We start from the raw sequence: 21,487 nt of genomic DNA on the forward strand, positions 1-21,487 counted from the left end.
ACTTCCTGGATGGCTCAGAATCATGTTGCAAAATTCATTTGACATTTTCTTCTCGCTTCCATTGAATAATGTGAGGAATTTCACTTAAGGTATGACATCAGGTTATCAATGTATGGTTTTGAGTCCAAGGTCATTACAGCTAATCTTGTCTTTACAGTTGACATTTAGCTGTCCTAGACATAACTGGAGCAGTAAGGGAGAGAGAAATGCCACAGATGTGATTGCTCTGAGGTAACAGAATCACGCTATAAAGTGAAGGTTGCGTTGGCTCTCAGTTCAAATTGTGCTGGAGGCCAGCATATTATCTGTTCCATGACATAGTTACAAGCAGCCATATCAAAAATGAATAAAGAATTCTTAAGGATTCTTCTCTGTTATAAGCCATCTCGCTAATCGTAGTACTCCACTGTACAAGGACAAAATAACTTGCCATACTCCACACTTGATAATGTATTTTATCCTTCTGCCAATGTACTTTTGGATTTGTGAGAATACAAAATTTTATTTATAAAATTGTGGCACTGAATAATTTATTCACTGGATTTCTTTGTGTCCACTCCAACTGCCTCAGTTTCAAACTACTTGGGTATGAGACAGGCAGCACACAAGTACAGACCATTTCGTAGTCCAAATTGTGTAATATCTTGCATACAAGCATGCTCATGTTACAGATACTTTGCTTTTTTAAAACAGGCCTTTGCCTTAGTTTACCTATACATGCTAGTAGAAACCTACTCATCCAGAGATAAAATTCACTTGGTGTAATGAAGTTATTTTGTGTGAAAAATCTAACTACAGTAAGAAACAATTCCATGTTTACCAATGTGCGAGCCATTGCAGAGTGCTTGAAGTCTCGAGCATAAACTACTCTGGTCTTGACGTAGCCACGAGCTGTTTCACAGAAGGTTTTGCTATTACTGGTGGGTTAGAAAGTGAAGCAAACCATCTTTGGGGTTCCATCAGACTGATACCTCTAGCACACAGCCATAATTTTGTTAAAAACAAAAAAAAAAAAAAATAAAGGCATGTGTGGACCCAAACTCTTAACTTTGCGTGACATTTACCACTTGGCCAAAAACTGATAAAGCATTGCAACAGCTCAGGTGGAATATAACTCTTCCTCCAGACACTTCAGCATCCTACTGTGGTGCCAGATCGTGAAGATGGCTGGACTTAGAATTCTACGAGTGGCCAATTTTTGTGCTGTCAAATGTACAAATTTTATGCATCACTTTGGTACAGCATAAGTAAATTCAATATAGCAATCACAGACAGGCAAACTAAATCAAATACCTAAACCCTTGCTCAATATTTCTGAAGTATACTAAATCAATCTGCTTCTCCATATCATATCACAGACTGTAATAATAGATCATGCTTCTCTGGCATGCATCACTACATTTACTGCTCACTGCTTACCACAAGTGTCTGTGCCTGTAATTGTTAATAAGCATCAGACTTGATGGAATGAATGCCATCCCATTATATTCTGTGATAATTCTGTGCTTGGCTTTGGGGTAGGTGGTTCAGATGTGATGGTGCACGAAATTTTCACCACCAGTGTGTGGCTAGCAATGGGGGAAAGGTAATGGTGTAAAGTTTCCGATCAACAGACTAGTGATGGTAATTTGTTCACTGAATGGGAACAATGATCTCAGCAGTCCCCTTGATATTAATTCAACATGATCAGCCTATGTGCCACATCTAAGTTTCACTCTTTATCTCTTTTTAGTCACCGACAACACAAACACAACACTGAATTTCACTAACACTCATCACAGTCACATTAAGACACAAGACGTGTGCCTTACAAAGGAAATGCGTCCAATGGGTGAAAGTAAAAAAAGAGAAGAAGAAGAAGAAGAAGAAGAAGAAGAAAAGCCTTTCTGATTTACACAGTCAAACCATTATATGACATCTTAAGAAACAGTGTCACACATGACATTTACATTTACATCTAAAGAGAGCCTTGGGCCACATACAAACAGTTTCATGTGCAACAACAATATGTCTGACAATTCCAGAATGACTATCATAATCCACTCCTTCCAGTTTTGCATGTTTACTAGAGCCCTCAACCACCAAAAACGTGTAGCTTTTGGTCAGAGGCAGGACCATACAAGGGGGTGGTGAGATACAGCCCCATCAAGGGTGCAGCCACAGAGGGGGCAAAAACTGGCTAAAAACCCCATGAAGGAATGACGGTTTCATAAATAACTGGGGAAGGTAAGTGAATTATCTTTTCCTCCATGTTCCTATCTTCCTATCTATGAAATTCAGTTTAAGAGAAGCCTAAAGGATTTATTGGTGGCCAACTCCTTCTACTCCATTGATGAATTTCTTAGTAAAACCAACTGATTTCTATATAAGTACAACATAACTTCTGCACCATTTCAGTGCAGTAATGTGTTCATTGTAAATAAGTATTACAGTAGTTGTATTACATGTTTATTACTTTATAAATGAATAAAAAACTTTATTTTAAATTCAGTGCATTAGTATTTGTAAAATGACTTAGTGTTCATTAAAAAATGACGATCATTCCACTTGGGACCTGTGGAATGGTACATTAGCTTATTTGTTTTAGTTGTAAATATTTGTCATGTATTGTTGTTTTTCTGACATGTTCCATATACTGGAGGACCTCCTCACTACGGATCAATTGGAATGAAAGTAAAACTAATCTAATCTAATCTCCCAATAAGAATAAACCTTTTCCTTGACCTGGAACTAAATGCGCACCGTTGTCACAGTATCATTTCTACAGTGCCATATTGTCCAAGTATCATCATAAGGAAATGACTACTCTCAAGCACATGTCTATCACTAACACGATTTATGTAGCATCAGTGCACTCTGTTCATACAGCTCACTGATGTTCAACAATAGAATTCTTGCTCTCATTTCACTATGCTATTATATGATCTCAAAGGTCAGTGAGCATGTGCAGTAACAGATATGCTATTTGAAAAAAGTTTGATTCTTGCCAATTTCTGTTGACTGAGGACTGTAGTGAGGCTGTGGGCACCTGCATTGCCATGCAGACACGATACAAACACAGTTTGCATTCTCTTGCTCACAAACAGGTCAGAGGCTGCTGATAATACACAATCGGCAGCCAATGCTGGAGCTTGTCACATTAGTGTTCTCTGCATTGTTGTAATTATTACAGTATGACAATGGAACTAATACTTATGCTACAATATAACATGTGCATAGTCTTTGCAGAAGTGTAGCCTTAAGGACCAATCTTGTGTTACACAAAAGTGCCATCAAATGAAAATGTAATAATAGTTAGCTTATAACAATTCTGATGTGAAGAAGGCAACTGAAGTTAAGCTAGCACGCAGGCTTTTATGTGCCATCTCATCACATAAGGTTTTGCATATCAATTATTATGTTGCAAAACAACCAAGTTTTTTTCAGGTGTTGATCAGTGAGTAAAATTTTATTTTTAATTTTTAACCTGTGTGACCAGCTCAAAGTTCATGTTCCATGTTCTATAGTGTGTGCCCGTATCTTTCCAGCCTTGTTTGAAATCTACATCTACAACGTGCTGACATGAGGAAAGTTTCCAATCAATTTCTCATACACAAAGAGCAGTTGACCGGCATTGCCTGGTGAAACACTGTTGTGATGCCTCGTGTAAGGTGGAAAAAGGCATACCATCACATTTTCGACTTTGATAAAGGTCGGATTGAAGCCTATCGTGATTGCAATTTATTGTATCACGACATTACTGCTCGTGTTGGTCAAGATCCAAGGACTGTTAGCAGAATATGGAATTGGTGGGTTCAGTAGGGTAATACGGAACACCGTGCTGGATCCCAATGGCCTTTGCAAGACGACAACCATCTGCACGAACAGTTCAACGATGTTTGCAGCAGCATGGACTATCCTCTCTGAGACCATGGCTGCAGTTACCCTTGATGCTGCATCACAGACAGGAGCGCCTGCGATGGTGTACTCAATGACGAACTTGGATGCACAAATGGCAAAATGTCATTTTTTTGGATGAATCCAGGTTCTGTTTACAGCATCATGATGGTCGCATCCATGCTTGGCGACACCGTGGTGAATGCACATTGGAAGCGTGTATTAGTCATCGCCATACTGGCGTATCACCGGCATGGGATGCCACTGGTTACACGACTGTCACCTCTTGTTCACATTGACGGCACTGAACAGTGGACGTTACATTTCAGATGTGTTACGACCCATGGCTCTATCCTTCATTCGATCCCTGCGAAACCTTACATTTCAGCAGGATAATGCACGACCGCATGTTGTAGGTCCTGTACAGGCCTTTCTGGATACAGAAAATGTTTGACTGCTGCTCTGGCCAGCACATTCTACAGATCTCTCACCAATTGAAAACGTCTGGTCAATGGTGGCCAAGCAACTGGCTCATCACAACATCCCAGTCACTACTCTTGATGAACTGTGGTATCGTGTTGAAGCTGCTTGGGCAGCTGTACCTGTACATGCCATCCAAGCTCTGTTTGACTCTATGCCCAGGCGTATCAAGGCCGTTATTACGGCCAGAGGTGGTTGTTCTGGGTACTGATTTCTAAGGATCTGTGCACCCGAATTGCGTGAAAATATAATCACATGTCAGTTCTAGTATAATATATTTGTCCAATGAATACCTGTTTATCGTCTGCATTTCTTCTTGGTGTAGCAATTTTAATGGTCGGTAGTGCATTATTATTATTTCTTTACTTTCTCAAACGTTAAGTCTGGTTTAAAATGGAAAGTGACGCGGACCTTGATCAAGCGTCACTTCCTTTTAACTGTATGGTATGTGTTATATTGTATTTAGGAACTTTTAGGTAATTGAACAAGTATCAATAATTACAGATTTCTGTAGTTGTATATATAAGTTTGGATGTAGCTGTATTGCATTGATGTACTGGTGGATATTGTGTGGTATGACTCCTGTAGTTGATAGTATAATTGGTATAATGTCAACTTTATCCTGATGCCACATGTCCTTGACTTCCTCAGCCAGTTGGATGTATTTTTCAATTTTTTCCCCCGTTTTCTTTTGTATATTTGTTGTATTGAGTATGGATATTTCGATTAGTTGTGTTAATTTCTTCTTTTTATTGGTGAGTATGATGTGAGGTTTGTTATGTGATGTTTTATCTGTTATAATGGTTCTGTTCCAGTATAATTTGTATTCATCATTCTCCAGTACATTTTGTGGTGCATACTTGTATGTGGGAACGTGTTGTTTTATAAGTTTATGTTGTAAGGCAAGTTGTTGATGTATTATTTTTGCTACATTGTCATGTCTTCTGGGGTATTCTGTATTTGCTAGTATTGTACATCCGCTTGTGATGTGATCTACTGTTTCTATTTGTTGTTTGCAAAGTCTGCATTTATCTGTTGTGGTATTGGGATCTTTAATAATATGCTTGCTGTAATATCTGGTGTTTATTGTTTGATCCTGTATTGCAATCATAAATCCTTCTGTCTCACTGTATATATTGCCTTTTCTTAGCCATGTGTTGGATGCGTCTTGATCGATGTGTGGCTGTGTTAGATGATACGGGTGCTTGCCATGTAGTGTTTTCTTTTTCCAATTTACTTTCTTCGTATCTGTTGATGCTATGTGATCTAAAGGGTTGTAGAAGTGGTTATGAAATTGCAGTGGTGTAGCCGATGTATTTATATGAGTGATTGCTTTGTGTATTTTGCTAGTTCCTGTGCGTTCTAGAAAGAATTTTCTTAAATTGTCTACCTGTCCATAACGTAGGTTTTTTATGTCGATAAATCCCCTTCCTCCTTCCTTTCTGCTTAATGTGAATCTTTCTGTTGCTGAATGTATGTGATGTATTCTATATTTGTGGCATTGTGATCGTGTAAGTGTATTGAGTGCTTCTAGGTCTGTGTTACTCCATTTCACTACTCCAAATGAGTAGGTCAATATTGGTATAGCATAAGTATTTATAGCTTTTGTCTTGTTTCTTGCTGTCAATTCTGTTTTCAGTATTTTTTTTTTTAGTCTTTGTCTATATTTTTTTTTAGTTCTTCTTTAATATTTGTATTATCTATTCCTATTTTTTGTCTGTATCCTAGATATTTATAGGCATCCATTTTTTCCATTGCTTCTATGCAGTCGCTGTGGTTATCCATTATATAATCTTCTTGTTTAGTGTGTTTTCCCTTGACTATGCTATTTTTCTTACATTTGTCTGTTCCAAAAGCCATATTTATATCATTGCTGAATACTTTAGTTATCTTTAGTAATTGGTTGAGTTGTTGATTTGTTGCTGCTAGTAGTTTTAGATCATCCATGTATAGCAAATGTGTGATTTTGTGTGGGTATGTTCCAGTAATATTGTACCCATAAATTGTATTATTTAGCATGTTGGATAGTGGGTTCAGAGCAAGGCAGAATCAGAAAGACTGAATGAGTCTCCTTGGTATATTCCACGCTTAATCTGTATTGGCTGTGATGTGATATTATTTGAATTTGTTTGGATATTAAGTGTGGTTTTCCAATTTTTCATTACTATGTTTAGGAACTGTATCAATTTAGGATCTACTTTGTATATTTCCAATATTTGTAGTAACCATGAGTGGGGTACACTATCAAAAGCTTTTTGGTAATCAATGTATGCATAGTGCAGCGACCTTTGTTTAGTTTTAGCTTGATATGTCACCTCTGCATCTATTATCAGTTGCTCTTTACATCCTCGTGCTCCTTTGCAACAGCCTTTTTGTTCTTCATTTATAATTTTGTTCTGTGTTGTATGTGTCATTAATTTCTGTGTAATTACTGAAGTTAATATTTTGTATATTGTTGGTAGGCATGTTATGGGGCGATATTTAGCTGGGTTTGCTGTGTCTGCTTGATCTTTAGGTTTCAGATAAGTTATTCCATGTGTAAGTGTATCAGGGAATGTGTATGGGTCTGCAATGTAACTGTTAAATAATTTAGTTAGATGTGAATGTGTTGAGGTGAACTTCTTTAGCCAGAAATTTGCTATTTTATCTTTTCCAGGGGCTTTCCAATTGTGAGTAGAATTAATTGCTTGGGTGACTTCATGTTGCAAAATTATCACTTCAGGCATTTGTGGTATCATCTTGTATGTGTCTGTTTCTGCTTGTATCCACCGTGCATGCCTGTTATGTTGTACCAGGTTTGACCATATGTTGCTCCAGAAGTGTTCCATTTCTGTTATGTTTGGTGGATTGTCTATTTTAATGTGTGTGTTATCTATTGTCTGGTAAAATTTCTTTTGGTTTGTGTTGAATGTTTGGTTTTGTTTCCTTCTATTTTCACTTTTTTTGTATCTTCTAAGTCATTTGGCCAATGCTTGTAATTTCTGCTTCTTCTCATCTAATTGCTCTATCGCTTCTTCTTGTGAGATTTTACCTAACCTTTTTTGTTTTTTGTCTGATATTTAATTTCTTATAAATTGTGTTAGCTGTCCGATGTCTCTTCTCAGTTTTTCTATTCTGATCTGTAGCCTGTGTTGCCATGCTGGTTTTGTGGGTTTCTTCTGTGTGTTGGTTGGTTCTGATCTCTGCCTAGTGTGTATATTTAGTGTAGTGAGTGCTCCTATATAAACCAGTAGTTGTAACTCTTCCATAGTTGTGTTTTCATTTATTTTGTTGTGTATGATTGTGTTGATAGTTTTTATTGTTGTTTCGACTTGTGGGTTATTTGGCGGTCTATGCAAGAATGGTCTAATGTCCGTATTTGTGTCTTTGTATTCTATATATGTCAGCTGAAATTTTTCTTCTATATATAACATCTGTGTCACTTCGTGTTCTATTTGTGCTTGTTCTGGTGGCTGTCTTAAGATTTCGTCTTCCTCTGATTGTTTAATTGATGTGTGTTGTTCTTTGTTTGTTTGCTCTGGGATGTCTGAGTCCATTACTGTATTTTCTTCTTCTTCTGATTGCACATTATTTTGTTCCAGTATTTGTTGTACTTGTTGTTTGATGTTTTCTAATTCTGACTGGGGTATCCTGTTATTTTTTATTATTACACGGATCTGATCAGCTAGTCGTCGTTCTGTTAAAAATTTTAATTCTGGGTATATGGTAATAAATGTTGTGTATACTTGTGATCTGTATCCAGTTGTGTTGGTTCCTAGGTTTGTTGCTTGGTAATAACAGAACATGAGGTGTCGATTAACTGCATCTGACCATCTCATCCTCTGTCTTTGTTTTCCTTCTAGGGTGGTTGCAGGAAGCATATCCTGCAAAACACCTCTATTTCGATTTAAATCATTTTCCAGTTGGCTAGCAGTGTTGTTACCATTGTGAGCGGGCATAGGGTTCAAGCGTCTTCCCCGACCATGACAGTGCTTGTCCGAGGCTTCTTTAGTTCTGTCCTGAACCAACTCATCACACTAAAAGGGGGGTTAGCCCTATTAGTGGTTTGTTCTTTTCGTCGTCTTTTACGACTGGTAGAACATATTATTATTATTTCTTTACTTTCTCAGACGTTAAGTCTGGTTGAGAATGGAATATGACGCGGACCTTGATCAAGCGTCACTTCCTATTAACTGTACGGTATGTGTTATATTGCATTTAGGAACTTTTAGGTAATTGAACAAGTATCAATAATTACAGATTTCTGTAGTTGTATATATAAGTTTGGATGTAGCTGTATTGCATTGATGTACTGGTGGATATTGTGTGGTATGACTCCTGTAGTTGATAGTATAATTGGTATAATGTCAACTTTATCCTGATGCCACATGTCCTTGACTTCCTCAGCCAGTTGGATGTATTTTTCAATTTTTCCCCCGTTTTCTTTTGTATATTTGTTGTATTGGGTATGGATATTTCGATTAGTTGTGTTAATTTCTTCTTTTTATTGGTGAGTATGATGTGAGGTTTGTTATGTGATGTTTTATCTGTTATAATGGTTCTGTTCCAGTATAATTTGTATTCATCATTCTCCAGTACATTTTGTGGTGCATACTTGTATGTGGGAACGTGTTGTTTTATAAGTTTATGTTGTAAGGCAAGTTGTTGATGTATTATTTTTGCTACATTGTCATGTCTTCTGGGGTATTCTGTATTTGCTAGTATTGTACATCCGCTTGTGATGTGATCTACTGTTTCTATTTGTTGTTTGCAAAGTCTGCATTTATCTGTTGTGGTATTGGGATCTTTAATAATATGCTTGCTGTAATATCTGGTGTTTATTGTTTGATCCTGTATTGCAATCATAAATCCTTCTGTCTCACTGTATATATTGCCTTTTCTTAGCCATGTGTTGGATGCGTCTTGATCGATGTGTGGCTGTGTTAGATGATACGGGTGCTTGCCATGTAGTGTTTTCTTTTTCCAATTTACTTTCTTCGTATCTGTTGATGCTATGTGATCTAAAGGGTTGTAGAAGTGGTTATGAAATTGCAGTGGTGTAGCCGATGTATTTATATGAGTGATTGCTTTGTGTATTTTGCTAGTTCCTGTGCGTTCTAGAAAGAATTTTCTTAAATTGTCTACCTGTCCATAACGTAGGTTTTTTATGTCGATAAATCCCCTTCCTCCTTCCTTTCTGCTTAATGTGAATCTTTCTGTTGCTGAATGTATGTGATGTATTCTATATTTGTGGCATTGTGATCGTGTAAGTGTATTGAGTGCTTCTAGGTCTGTGTTACTCCATTTCACTACTCCAAATGAGTAGGTCAATATTGGTATAGCATAAGTATTTATAGCTTTTGTCTTGTTTCTTGCTGTCAATTCTGTTTTCAGTATTTTTTTTTTTTAGTCTTTGTCTATATTTTTTTTAGTTCTTCTTTAATATTTGTATTATCTATTCCTATTTTTTGTCTGTATCCTAGATATTTATAGGCATCCATTTTTTCCATTGCTTCTATGCAGTCGCTGTGGTTATCCATTATATAATCTTCTTGTTTAGTGTGTTTTCCCTTGACTATGCTATTTTTCTTACATTTGTCTGTTCCAAACGCCATACTTATATCATTGCTGAATACTTTAGTTATCTTTAGTAATTGGTTGAGTTGTTGATTTGTTGCTGCCAGTAGTTTTAGATCATCCATGTATAGCAAATGTGTGATTTTGTGTGGGTATGTTCCAGTAATATTGTATCCATAATTTGTATTATTTAGCATGTTGGATAGTGGGTTCAGAGCAAGGCAGAACCAGAAAGGACTTAATGAGTCTCCTTGGTATATTCCACGCTTAATCTGTATTGGCTGTGATGTGATATTATCTGAATTTGTTTGGATATTAAGTGTGGTTTTCCAGTTTTTCATTACTATGTTTAGGAACTGTATCAATTTAGGATCTACTTTGTATATTTCCAATATTTGTAGTAACCATGAGTGGGGTACACTATCAAAAGCTTTTTGGTAATCAATGTATGCGTAGTGTAGCGACCTTTGTTTAGTTTTAGCTTGATATGTCACCTCTGCATCTATTATAAGTTGCTCTTTACATCCTCATGCTCCTTTGCAACAGCCTTTTTGTTCTTCATTTATAATTTTGTTCTGTGTTGTATGTGTCATTAATTTCTGTTTAATGATTGAAGTCAATATTTTGTATATTGTTGGTAGGCATGTTATGGGGCGATATTTAGCTGGGTTCGCTGTGTCTGCTTGATCTTTAGGTTTCAGATAAGTTATTCCATGTGTAAGTGTATCGGGGAATGTGTATGGGTCTGCAATGTAACTGTTAAATAATTTAGTTAGATGTGAATGTGCTGAGGTGAACTTCTTTAACCAGAAATTTGCTATTTTATCATTTCCAGGGGCTTTCCAATTGTGAGTAGAATTAATTGCTTGGGTGACTTCATGTTGCAAAATTATCACTTCAGGCATTTGTGGTATCATCTTGTATGTGTCTGTTTCTGCTTGTATCCACCGTGCATGCCTGTTATGTTGTACCGGGTTTGACCATATGTTGCTCCAGATTATTATTATTATTATTATTATTATTATTGTTTCTTTTCTTTCTCAGACGTTATGTCTGGTTAAAAATGGAAAGTGATGCGGATCTTGATCAAGCGCGACTTCCTTTTAACTGTACGGTGTATGTTACATTGCATTTAAGAACTTTCGGGTAATTGAACAAGTATCAATAATTACAGATTTCTGTAGTTGTATATTTAAGTTTGGATGTAGCTGTATTGCATTGATGTACTGGTGGATATTGTGTGGTATGACTCCTGTAGTTGATAGTATAATCGGTATAATGTCAACTTTATCCTGATGCCACATGTCCTTGACTTCCTCAGCCAGTTGGATGTATTTTTCAATTTTTTCTCCTGTTTTCTTCTGTATATTTGTTGTATTGGGTATGGATATTTCGATTAGTTGTGTTAATTTTTTCTTTTTATTGGTGAGTATGATGTGAGGTTTGTTAGGTGGTGGTGTTTTATCTGTTATAATGGTTCTGTTCCAGTATAATTTGTATTCATCATTCTCCAGTACATTTTGTGGTGCATACTTGTATGTGGGAACGTGTTGTTTTATTAGTTTATGTTGTATGGCAAGCTGTTGATGTATTATTTTTGCTACATTGTCATGTCTTCTGTGGTATTCTGTATTTGCTAGTATTGTACATTCGCTTGTGATGTGATCTACTGTTTCTATTTGTTGTTTGCAAAGTCTGCATTTATCTGTTGTGGTATTGGGATCTTTAATAATATGCTTGCTGTAATATCTGGTGTTTATTGTTTGATCCTGTATTGCAATCATGAATCCTTCTGTCTCACTGTATATATTGCCTTTTCTTAGCCATGTGTTGGATGCGTCTTGATCTGTGTGTGGCTGTGTTAGATGACAAGGGTGCTTGCCATGTAGTGTTTTCTTTTTCCAATTTACTTTCTTCGTATCTGTTGATGTTATGTGATCTAAAGGGTTGTAGAGATGGTTATGAAATTGTAGTGGTGTAGCCGATGTATTTATATGAGTGATTGCTTTGTGTATTTTGCTGGTTTCTGCTCGTTCTATAAAGAATTATTATTATTATTATTATTATTATTATTATTATTATTATTATTATTATTATTACTACTACTACTACTACTACTATTACTATTATTATTGTTCAACACCTATTAAGTTGCTTTATCCACAACAGCAATTTTCTTTTAGATCCCAAAGCCGGTGTCAAAAACATCAGCTATTAGTTTAAGCATACCTTGTGAAGTTGTACTCAAGACATTCAGGTGCTTCGTAAGGTGAGTTAGAAATAAAAGATCTAATATACATTGGAGATATTCAAACTCCTTTATAAGAAGTACTTTCATGTTCATGAATAATGCTGTGTATTTACGCAAGTTGGAAAAAAAAAAAAAAAACTACAATAACACCTCGACAACTGGTACACTTCACAAATATATGGCACATTGCTACTATGACACTCCAGCTCTGCCAGAATACCAGAAAGTATTTAAACTCCAATATTGCAAATTGTATGATCTCAGTTTATTAATTACTTTGCAACAATGACCATGATGCCACTTATTCTGGCACATTTTTCAAGCGGATTAACATGATGAATCATCCTGGCAGATGAAAGCTGTATGGCAGACGAAGTCTCAAACTCAGGAAATAGTTCCTGAATTCGATTCTTGATCTGGCACACAGTTTTATTCTGTGGGGAACTATCATATCAGTGTGTGCTCTGTTGCAGAGTGAAAATTTCATTATGGAAACATGCCCCAGGTTGTGGCTAAGCCGTATCTCCACAATATCCTTTCTTTCAGGAGTGCTAGTCCTGCAATTTTGGTAGGATGGCTTCTGTGATCTGTAAAATATAGGAGATGAGGTACTGGACAAAGTAAAGCTGTGAGAATGGGTTGTGAAGTTGTGCTCAGGTAGCTCTGTTGGTAGAGCACTTGCCTGCGAAAGGGAAAGGTCCTGAGTTCGAGTTTTGGTCCAGCACACAGTTTTAATCAGCCAGGAAGTTCCAAATCAGTGCACAATTCACTGCAGGGTGTAAATTTCACTCCGGAGATTAAGGCCATGTAGGATGCAGTGTATCACTGGTGGATAGCAACTGCTTTCACCTTGTTCTGTGTCAAAGCAATGACACCAGAGTTCTGACCGATCTGTGCTCCATCTGTTGCCATCAACAGAGGTCACATGCATCACTAATGTTTCATAAGCAATTGGCACTGGGATTAAATTGAGGAGTTCCCCAAGCAAGTTGAACTCGGTGCCAACACCTCTCACAACTACAGCAAGCTGAGCAGCATCCATGACAAAGAGAAATAAATCTTTAGTATTATCTTTCAGTTGCATTTACACGTCATTTGCCATTTCTTTGATGCATCTACAATCTGTTCTCCATAAAAAAGAAACTGTTTCGAAAACTTAAGAGCCGCTAGGCACAAGACTGTTGTGGCAGTAGCAAAACATTGTTTAAAAAATTCTACATTGCTGATGGGAAGTGCTGTTTTGGCTATTTTAAGAGCCATGTGATGGCTCCCTCTAAATGCACCATCATTGTGGATGGCATGGTTCTATTCCTGTAAATACACTACAACAAAGAGGTAAAATCAAAAGCAAAACCACATAAGGCTTTATAAATAATAACAACATTTTCAAGAAATAACATACACCTACTTGAATTTAGCCGATAAAATGGCATTACAAAACAGACACTTAGGGGTCAATCCATGTTTCAATAAAAAAGTTATCTTCTTCCCACTGTGGGTTGGAGCGTAGGGATTGGATAGTTTTTCATTTTGAGGATCTTAACACCTTCTCAACCATTTTCCTCTCACTAATTTTGTCCTACAATGAATGCCAAAGTGACTTCAACACTGATAACATGAATGACGTGAAGTAAAGAGGCCCATCATGCCACACGCACACGTCAATAACAAACAAGTGATGTTAACAGACAGGTATAGTGGAACTGAAGGCAAGCAGTGTGGGCATTCACAGGCAGTTGTATTCACAATAGAACATTTTTCCACCCCTGATCTAGTGAAAGCAGTTTCAGCAAATTAAGTACCCGTGGTCACGTACAGGTAAAAGCAGACAGCTGACAGAATATAACACAGATGCTAATCTTGACTACAATGACAGTGAGTTTGCTTAGTTCAAAACAAGGAAAAGCACAGTAAAATTATAACAACAACATTTCCTGGAATTGTATACTTTCTCACCATTTTTGTTTAATTTCTAATTAAAAATTTATCCATTAGTAATAACTAATGAACAGCAAATAAAATCTGTTCTTCATTATATATGCTACTAAAACCAAAGTACAGTAACTGCCATAAACAATAATCCTTTATTTTCAACTTCTTAGAAAATTTATATAATTTGTAACTTATTTGCTACAATTTGCGTGCAATGTCTTTAATCAATTAGTCAATTTAAGTAACATATTTTTAGTAATGTTTCCTTCTTATTAAAACTATTTACAAATTTTAAAATTTGCAACATCTACATAGAAAATATTGCAGAAAGGTAGTTATATGGGAGGAGGCAAGCACCCTTGGCACTAATGCCAGAGGTACAGGATCATCTCTATCACCTCTGGTCAGACTACGACCAGCCTGCACAGAAGACCCGTAGCAATGTTATCTGTACCGTGGGCAGGTATCAAAGCACCATAGATGGAAGTACCAGGAAAAGTTTCTTCACTTCAGTTTCAAACAGTTGCTCTTCTGTAAAAATTATATCTAGTGTAATATCAGTGTACAAGGTAGTTGCTCACTTTTAATCTCACTGAACACAGTTAAAGTGGATCTTTACTCTTTCAACAATATATACAGTTAGGGACTATGGCTAGTATGGAGAAGTTGTCTGTTGCCCACAACTGGCTGGAAACCGCACTGGCAACAGTCAACACATCTACTATTGCTGTACATGTGATTGAACAGCAGGATCTCCATATCGAGAAAATGACTCTTAAGCTCATCAGGCTCTCCAGCTTGAGTAGTGGTCACTTCTTCACTGAGATCCAGACAGAGACAGAGAAAACAATAGATTTTCACTTGGTAGATCATTGAAATTTTTTCTAGGGCAATTATGGAGGTTCTTTTGGCAAATTCATTGCTTTTGCAATATTAACTTCCAGCAATGTTTCCACAAAATGTTTGAGTACAACATAATTTTTGAGTCTCACATATAGCTATTTAAATTTGAAGCCTACAAACTCTAAACACTCTTGATTAGAATAGTGAAGAGCATTATTTGTATTTTTTAAAGACACACATAAATTCTCAATAATATAGTAAAGGTTCTAAGATGATGTGAATTTGAGGCACAAACAGAAAACTGAAAAGGCTAACGAATGTTTGATGTCCTCAGTTTAATAAACATGTAGTGTGTGGCTCAACAGTTCAGTAGATAACTGGGCAAGTAGCAGGTTATCAATCAAAAGGTCCTAATTCAGTCCCAAGTCAGTCCTCGGATTTTTCCTGTAATTTATTTTTCCTTCCAATCTCTGGGTGTTATTTGTGTACGTGAAAAATAGTGGATGCCACCATGCCTCAGAGTCTACTTTACTATAACAAATTGTCTTGGAAATCATAAATCTTCTGACTATGGAAATGTTGTGAAGAAGTGCATCGGTGCGTACAAACAGCTGGTTGTCAGCATGTCCCTCAAAAGTCTCCTCGACTCACATCTTGACTTCTTCCCCAAAAATCTTGGTTCAATCAGTGACAAAGACAGTGAATATTTTCACCAGGACATCTCGGTATCAGGGTTAATGGAGTGCAGCAGTGTTGGCTGACTACTGCCGGACACTTCAGTGTAACATGGCAAATGCTCAGCACAAACCAAAGCCTACAGCCATGAAATTCAAACCAAACATACCTTCGATAAGGAAGCATTTTCAGTGTGTAAGAATTTTATGTGTGTATTATACCTTTAACTAGATATTACTATATACTATATGTGTCATGTGATTCGATCTCACTACTTTCTTTACTAAGGCCATGTTCACTAATACTCCATGTAACAATAACTGTTCTAGTGAAATAAAACTGGTTGAATGAGTAAATCTAAATAAACAATGGGTAATGGAGATAAATGGTTTGCATCTTTTGAATCAGTATGTTTCACTTGTCTTAGAACAAGTGTTGGATACAAAAATATCTGCCATTTTTTTCAGTATTATTAGACTGGTAGAAGATGTATATCATTTACTTAATATGTCATTTACTTAATATGTCAAAAATTTATATATTGTCTGTACTTTATTAAAATTCATAGTTCACTAGATTATTTGGATGGTGCTAATTCAAATGGCATAGTTAATTTCCACAAAACATCTTCCTTTAAGAGAAATCTGTAATTGAAATTGTTCCCAGTATCAAGTAATCATAAAAATGCTGTGATCTAATACCTCTTTACTCACAAAAAGAAAATTACTTTCATTTTTAACTATTTTTGTTCAGTTCCCAGATCTGATGTTATACTTTTATTGCCCTAATTTTCTGAACCAGAGAGCACATTTGGTTATCCAAATATGCCACTAATTAAGAAATTGAACGAATTAGGGAAATTATGAACCTGAGAAATATACACGAAAATTGGTAAACCTTCACATATAAATCAAACAGTAGATCTGACTAACACTTTTCTAATTATCTAGCGTAAAGTTATACAAAATCAGTACTTAGTTCAATAGAATGAAAACCAAGAAGTAACAATGACTTTGAAGAACAAACAAGGAATATAAAAATAACTGATGATCTAGAGGAAATAGTTTCCCAGTTGAAACAAATAGCTGAGCAGGTATCCATAGTACATCCAAGGAAAAAACACTGATGATGGAATGGTGAGTGTGATAAAACAGTGGCAGATGGTTAAGGTATTAGAGATATAAAACAGAATAATCACACTTGGAACTCACAGAACAGAGAACAATAACCCAATAAATAATAAGAAGGGTTAAATGCCAATATAAAAGATATACTTCTGATGATAGAAACAAATACAGAGAAAACAAACTCAAGGATTACCACAATTATTTAGTAGACACCTACAAAAATATGACACTCCAGTATTAATGTTAACGGATAAAAATAATAAGCTGGCCCATGGCAGTAGAAAAGATATAGAAATTTTAGAAGAAACGTCAATTAAAGGTTACTAAATTGCGAAGATCCTCCAGAACTACTGCAAATAAACACTACTGCAAATCAACACAGATACCCCTACTGAAACACCATCAGAACATATAAACCCATCTATAAACCATGAAGTCTGCAAAGCTTTGAAAGAGCTCAGAAACTACAAAGGAAGTGGAGAAAATGAAACATTGCAAAACTTTGAAAATATGCAGCAGAACCAGAGGAGGCATCATTACACCAAGGCATAGTGAAAATTTGGAACAAAGAAGAAATACCAAAACACTGAATTACAGCTATAATCCATCCATTACACAAAAAGGAGACAAATCAAATCCATACAACTATAGAGGAATTTCTCTATTGGATATCATGTATAGTCACGCCAAGAATTCTATACAATTGTTGTAAAGGTCAACTTGAACTGGAACTAAGACAATACCAAGATGTTTTTAGACCCTGGAAAAACTGCCCAGAACAGACAATCACTTTGAAATTGGTAATGGATTACTAAAAAACAAGACAAAACCTTCAAGCCATAACCTTTGTGGACTTGTATGATGAAGATATGAAGGAATTTCAGTCTCCACACCAAATTAATAAAAATTATAAACTTGACTCTAACGAACATCAAATCTAAAGCAAAGTTCAGAGGAGAAACATCTGAGCCATTTACAATTAAAACAGTGTTAAGATAGGAAGATGGTTATTGTTGTTATTTCTCAACTCTGCTCATGAGTACTTGAGGGAGTGGGACAAGAAAAATCTTAAAAACATAAGAACTGGAACAAGAAAAGGTCAAATAAACTTAATTGATTGGAATTTGCAGATGACTTAGTGTTACTAGATAATAACATTCAAGAAGCCAGAAATCAAATAAGTCTACAAAATATAGCACAAAAAATAGGACTCCAGATATCATTCAAAAAGACCGAGATAATGGTAGCAGATCCAGTAATAATCAACCACATAACAGTAAATAACAGGAAAATAAAAATAGTAAAACAATTGAAATACCTGGAGAAATTTTAACATGCAACTTGGATGAGAAACTTGCATGGCAAGTAAGAACTAACAAAATGATAAATGCTCAGAAATTAACACGGTTTAAACATTACAACATGGTTTCTCAACCAAAAGTTACACATGAAAGTGAAACTCTTCACAGTCACCCAGAAAAACAGTATCGACAGAATCCTAAAAGTAGAGAGAAGAATAGCTGGAACAAGCATAAATAAGAAAAAAAATCAAAAATATTGACAATGGCGGATAGTGCCAAAGGAAGTGGTGTACAACAAACTTGCCAAATGAAATGGTGTACAACAAACTCTAGCCCATTACAGATACTGTATGGAAAAAAGATGATCTCTTTTTTTGGTCACATTATAAGGACACCAGAAATGAGATTATCAAGAAAAATTATACACAAACTTCTGAACATGAAGTAACAAGCTGGGAGGATGAAGGAAATCAGGGATGATACGAAAGAGCTAGAATCAACCCAGGGCAATTTGCAAAACAAAACAAGAAATTTCAAAAACTGAAAAACATAAAAATAAGACTTAAACAAAAATCAACAAACAATAACAAGGGTATTTACAGATGAAGAATGACAAAAAAGATCATAACAAATGAAAAGATGCTGGACAGTTCAGAAAGAAAATCTACTGATGATGATGACCAGGAAAATGACTGACTGAAGAGGTCCAATGAGGCCGCAAAAGCAGAATAATAATAAAAGTAAAATTTAATTACTAGTTTCTCTAATAATACTTACACATGGCTATCCATACTACCACAAGACAGTAAGTCAGCATCTCTAAGTTAGTCTACTTACTCAAGCTGGTAAATATTTGTTTGCAATCCACAATTTATTATTCAACATATCAGTAACAAAGTTTGCCACCAGAATTTGTCCAGTTAACATTTTGTGTCAAAGTGTGTGTGTCAAAGCCAATTCTAGTATCTATCCTTATTACTTAATATACTAAATGTTTTTATGATTCACTCAGAACTATTTATTATTACGAACTGTGGTCTGTGGAAGGTTAATGTGTATAGGGATCAGAGTACTGAATTTGTTATGGAATGGTTTACAATATAAGTGGCCACTGCCAAGGATTATGAACTGTGCATAGTTTTCAGCAAGAAACTACAGATTAAGAGTTCTACATCAGTCATAAACTAGATTAGTGATATTACAATACCACATCCAAAAGGACCATGACTACCAAAGAGCTTTGGATGTTCAAACCAGCCTTCAGACTGAGGACAGTTTTACTTTAAACAGACAGCGACTATTTTCATACTTGAAAATGACCTGCAGTTTTTACAAAACTGCAATTCAATGGTTACATTACTGAACATTAATCCAAATAATAAAAAACTTCAACCGGTGACCAGCCTGTCATCAGAGCAAGTGTACATAAAATTAATTAAAAATATACCTGTATCATCTTACATGGCTTTTCGTCCCATAATAATTAAATTCTCAAAAGCACATAATCAGTTGAAAAAGCAAAAGATTTTCCTAACTGAACATAAGAAGTAGGTACTATGGCACTGCATGTGACAAGTACTATAGCACACACAGAAATCAAAACAGAGTACTGTCAGAACACACAGAACCAGTCCACAATAGGTTCATACAAAACAGGCCCAAGCTACTTTCACATAAAATCAATATTATTGCACACTCTAAACTTCTACAGCACAAATATAAAAATTGTTACTCCTGGTTATGTGTACTTCTCTACTAATTATATTGATAAATATTTTATTTACTACATCTACAGAACATGTATGAAGTGTTGACTTTAAATATTATTATTTCATACACCAGATAAGATACACACTTACTGTTAAAACGTCTGTGAAACTGAGTAACGATGTCACAGTCTCACCAGGCCTCACAATCTTTAGCTCCACTGGTGGTGTATTACCTTCTTGGGTGAAAACGACTAATTTTCCACTCTGAACAATATAGACATTTTCATCAGGATTTCCTGGACAGAATAGGAAATGGAAGTGCAGATTATAAACAATGTTAGACAGAAAAAATGTGAAGGAATGTGGGAATTTGTGTGTGTGTGTGTGTGTGTGTGTGTGTGTGTGTGTGTGTGTGTGTGCGCGCGCGCGCGCGCACGCACGCGCGCACACACATACTGTAGTAACAATCACACCTCATGCATTGTTTCCTCTCTTACTTCTCAGGACTTTTTGTATGGTAACAAATGGACAACACCAAAGTATTCCCCACACTGATGCAGTTAATTGGCAGGCAAAATTTGTGAAGGCAGTGCTGCGACAAGCAATGCTGTGAACTCTCCTTATAACCCACATTAGAATGAAATTTGCTATAGTAGCACTAGAACTAAAAGGCTTGCCTATCATTTCAAGCCATAGCAAAATATTCCCTGCAGTCAATCATTAACATGACGACAACTGAAAAAGACCAAATTCTTCTATTATACTTCACAAGGCAGTAGAAAATGCATTACTATTGGAAAGACAGCTGTATTATATAGGAAAACTAAAAGAAATCTTTGGAGAAAAGGCAAGTACCTGTACACATACTAAACAGCTGAGATGGCAAGCCCATGCTAACCCACAGTTGTTGCCGACTTTTGAACGAGACCAGTTGATTTATGTTTCAGAACACAAGAAAATATATTTGGTGCAATTTGACATGTTAAGGACCACTGGAATTGGTAGGAGGGGCAGGGGAGCAGGGAGTGCAACGTAAGGAGTAGATGCAGAATGGTCTGCTAATTATGTATCAGTGGGTAATGCAATGTGTTGTATGCATAGGCTGTTACACTATGAAACCAGCTGAGGTCATTTAGCTGATTTCTTAGGTATTTCAGAGGAAAGGCCAACTAGGGCAGCTCACATACTATTCAAACAGATCATAAAACTGCTACTTAATGAAGACATTGTTGAAGAGTATAGAACCCTTGTGGTAAATTAAGAAGGCACCAATGAAGACTGGTTTTTGGGGACGATCCAGCAATACAGCTAGACAATGAGCCAACTTCAGAAAGTGGTCTACCATTACATGGCAGTGACAACAGCAGTGGTTCCTCATATCATCCATCACCAAAGAAGAATAGAACAAAATTCCTGTAGGTTACTTTGCTGATGCCTATAAAATGTGGATGTAGCAGTGAAGATGTAATGATCCTCCACAATGGGGCCGCCCTGGAGTAGCCCTAGGCATGTCCCATAAAGTCAAATTCACTACTGTAAAGGCACAAAAAAGACAAAAAGCAAGACAGTTTTGTAAGACTTTGAAGAGACACAAATAACATGACAGAAACATGAAAGTGCTACAAGAGAGAATAAATAATGAGGTACCTGACCAATTGACTGCAATCCGAGAACAACATGGAAATACACACATCAGAAAAAGTTTTGCATCACCCCAGTTCCCAGAACTCCTGAAGA

General features: G+C 36.2%; 1 protein-coding gene across 6 annotated transcripts in view; it reads right to left on the reverse strand.

Moving 5' to 3' along the window:
- Window positions 1–21,487, reverse strand: part of LOC126248562 (neuropathy target esterase sws) — a 228,076-nt gene that overhangs the window by 169,106 nt on the left and 37,483 nt on the right. For all 6 annotated transcript variants that reach the window (XR_007545508.1, XR_007545507.1, XM_049949654.1 and 3 more), the window contains exon 7: window positions 19,901–20,046. Coding sequence is in view for 4 of the 6 variants with exons in the window: in XM_049949654.1 (XP_049805611.1) it covers window positions 19,901–20,046 (146 nt within the window). In the remaining 2 variants the exon portion in view is untranslated. The remainder of the gene's footprint in view (window positions 1–19,900; window positions 20,047–21,487) is intronic.

Source organism: Schistocerca nitens, chromosome 3, assembly GCF_023898315.1.
Source record: "Schistocerca nitens isolate TAMUIC-IGC-003100 chromosome 3, iqSchNite1.1, whole genome shotgun sequence".
NCBI lineage: Eukaryota > Metazoa > Arthropoda > Insecta > Orthoptera > Acrididae > Schistocerca > Schistocerca nitens.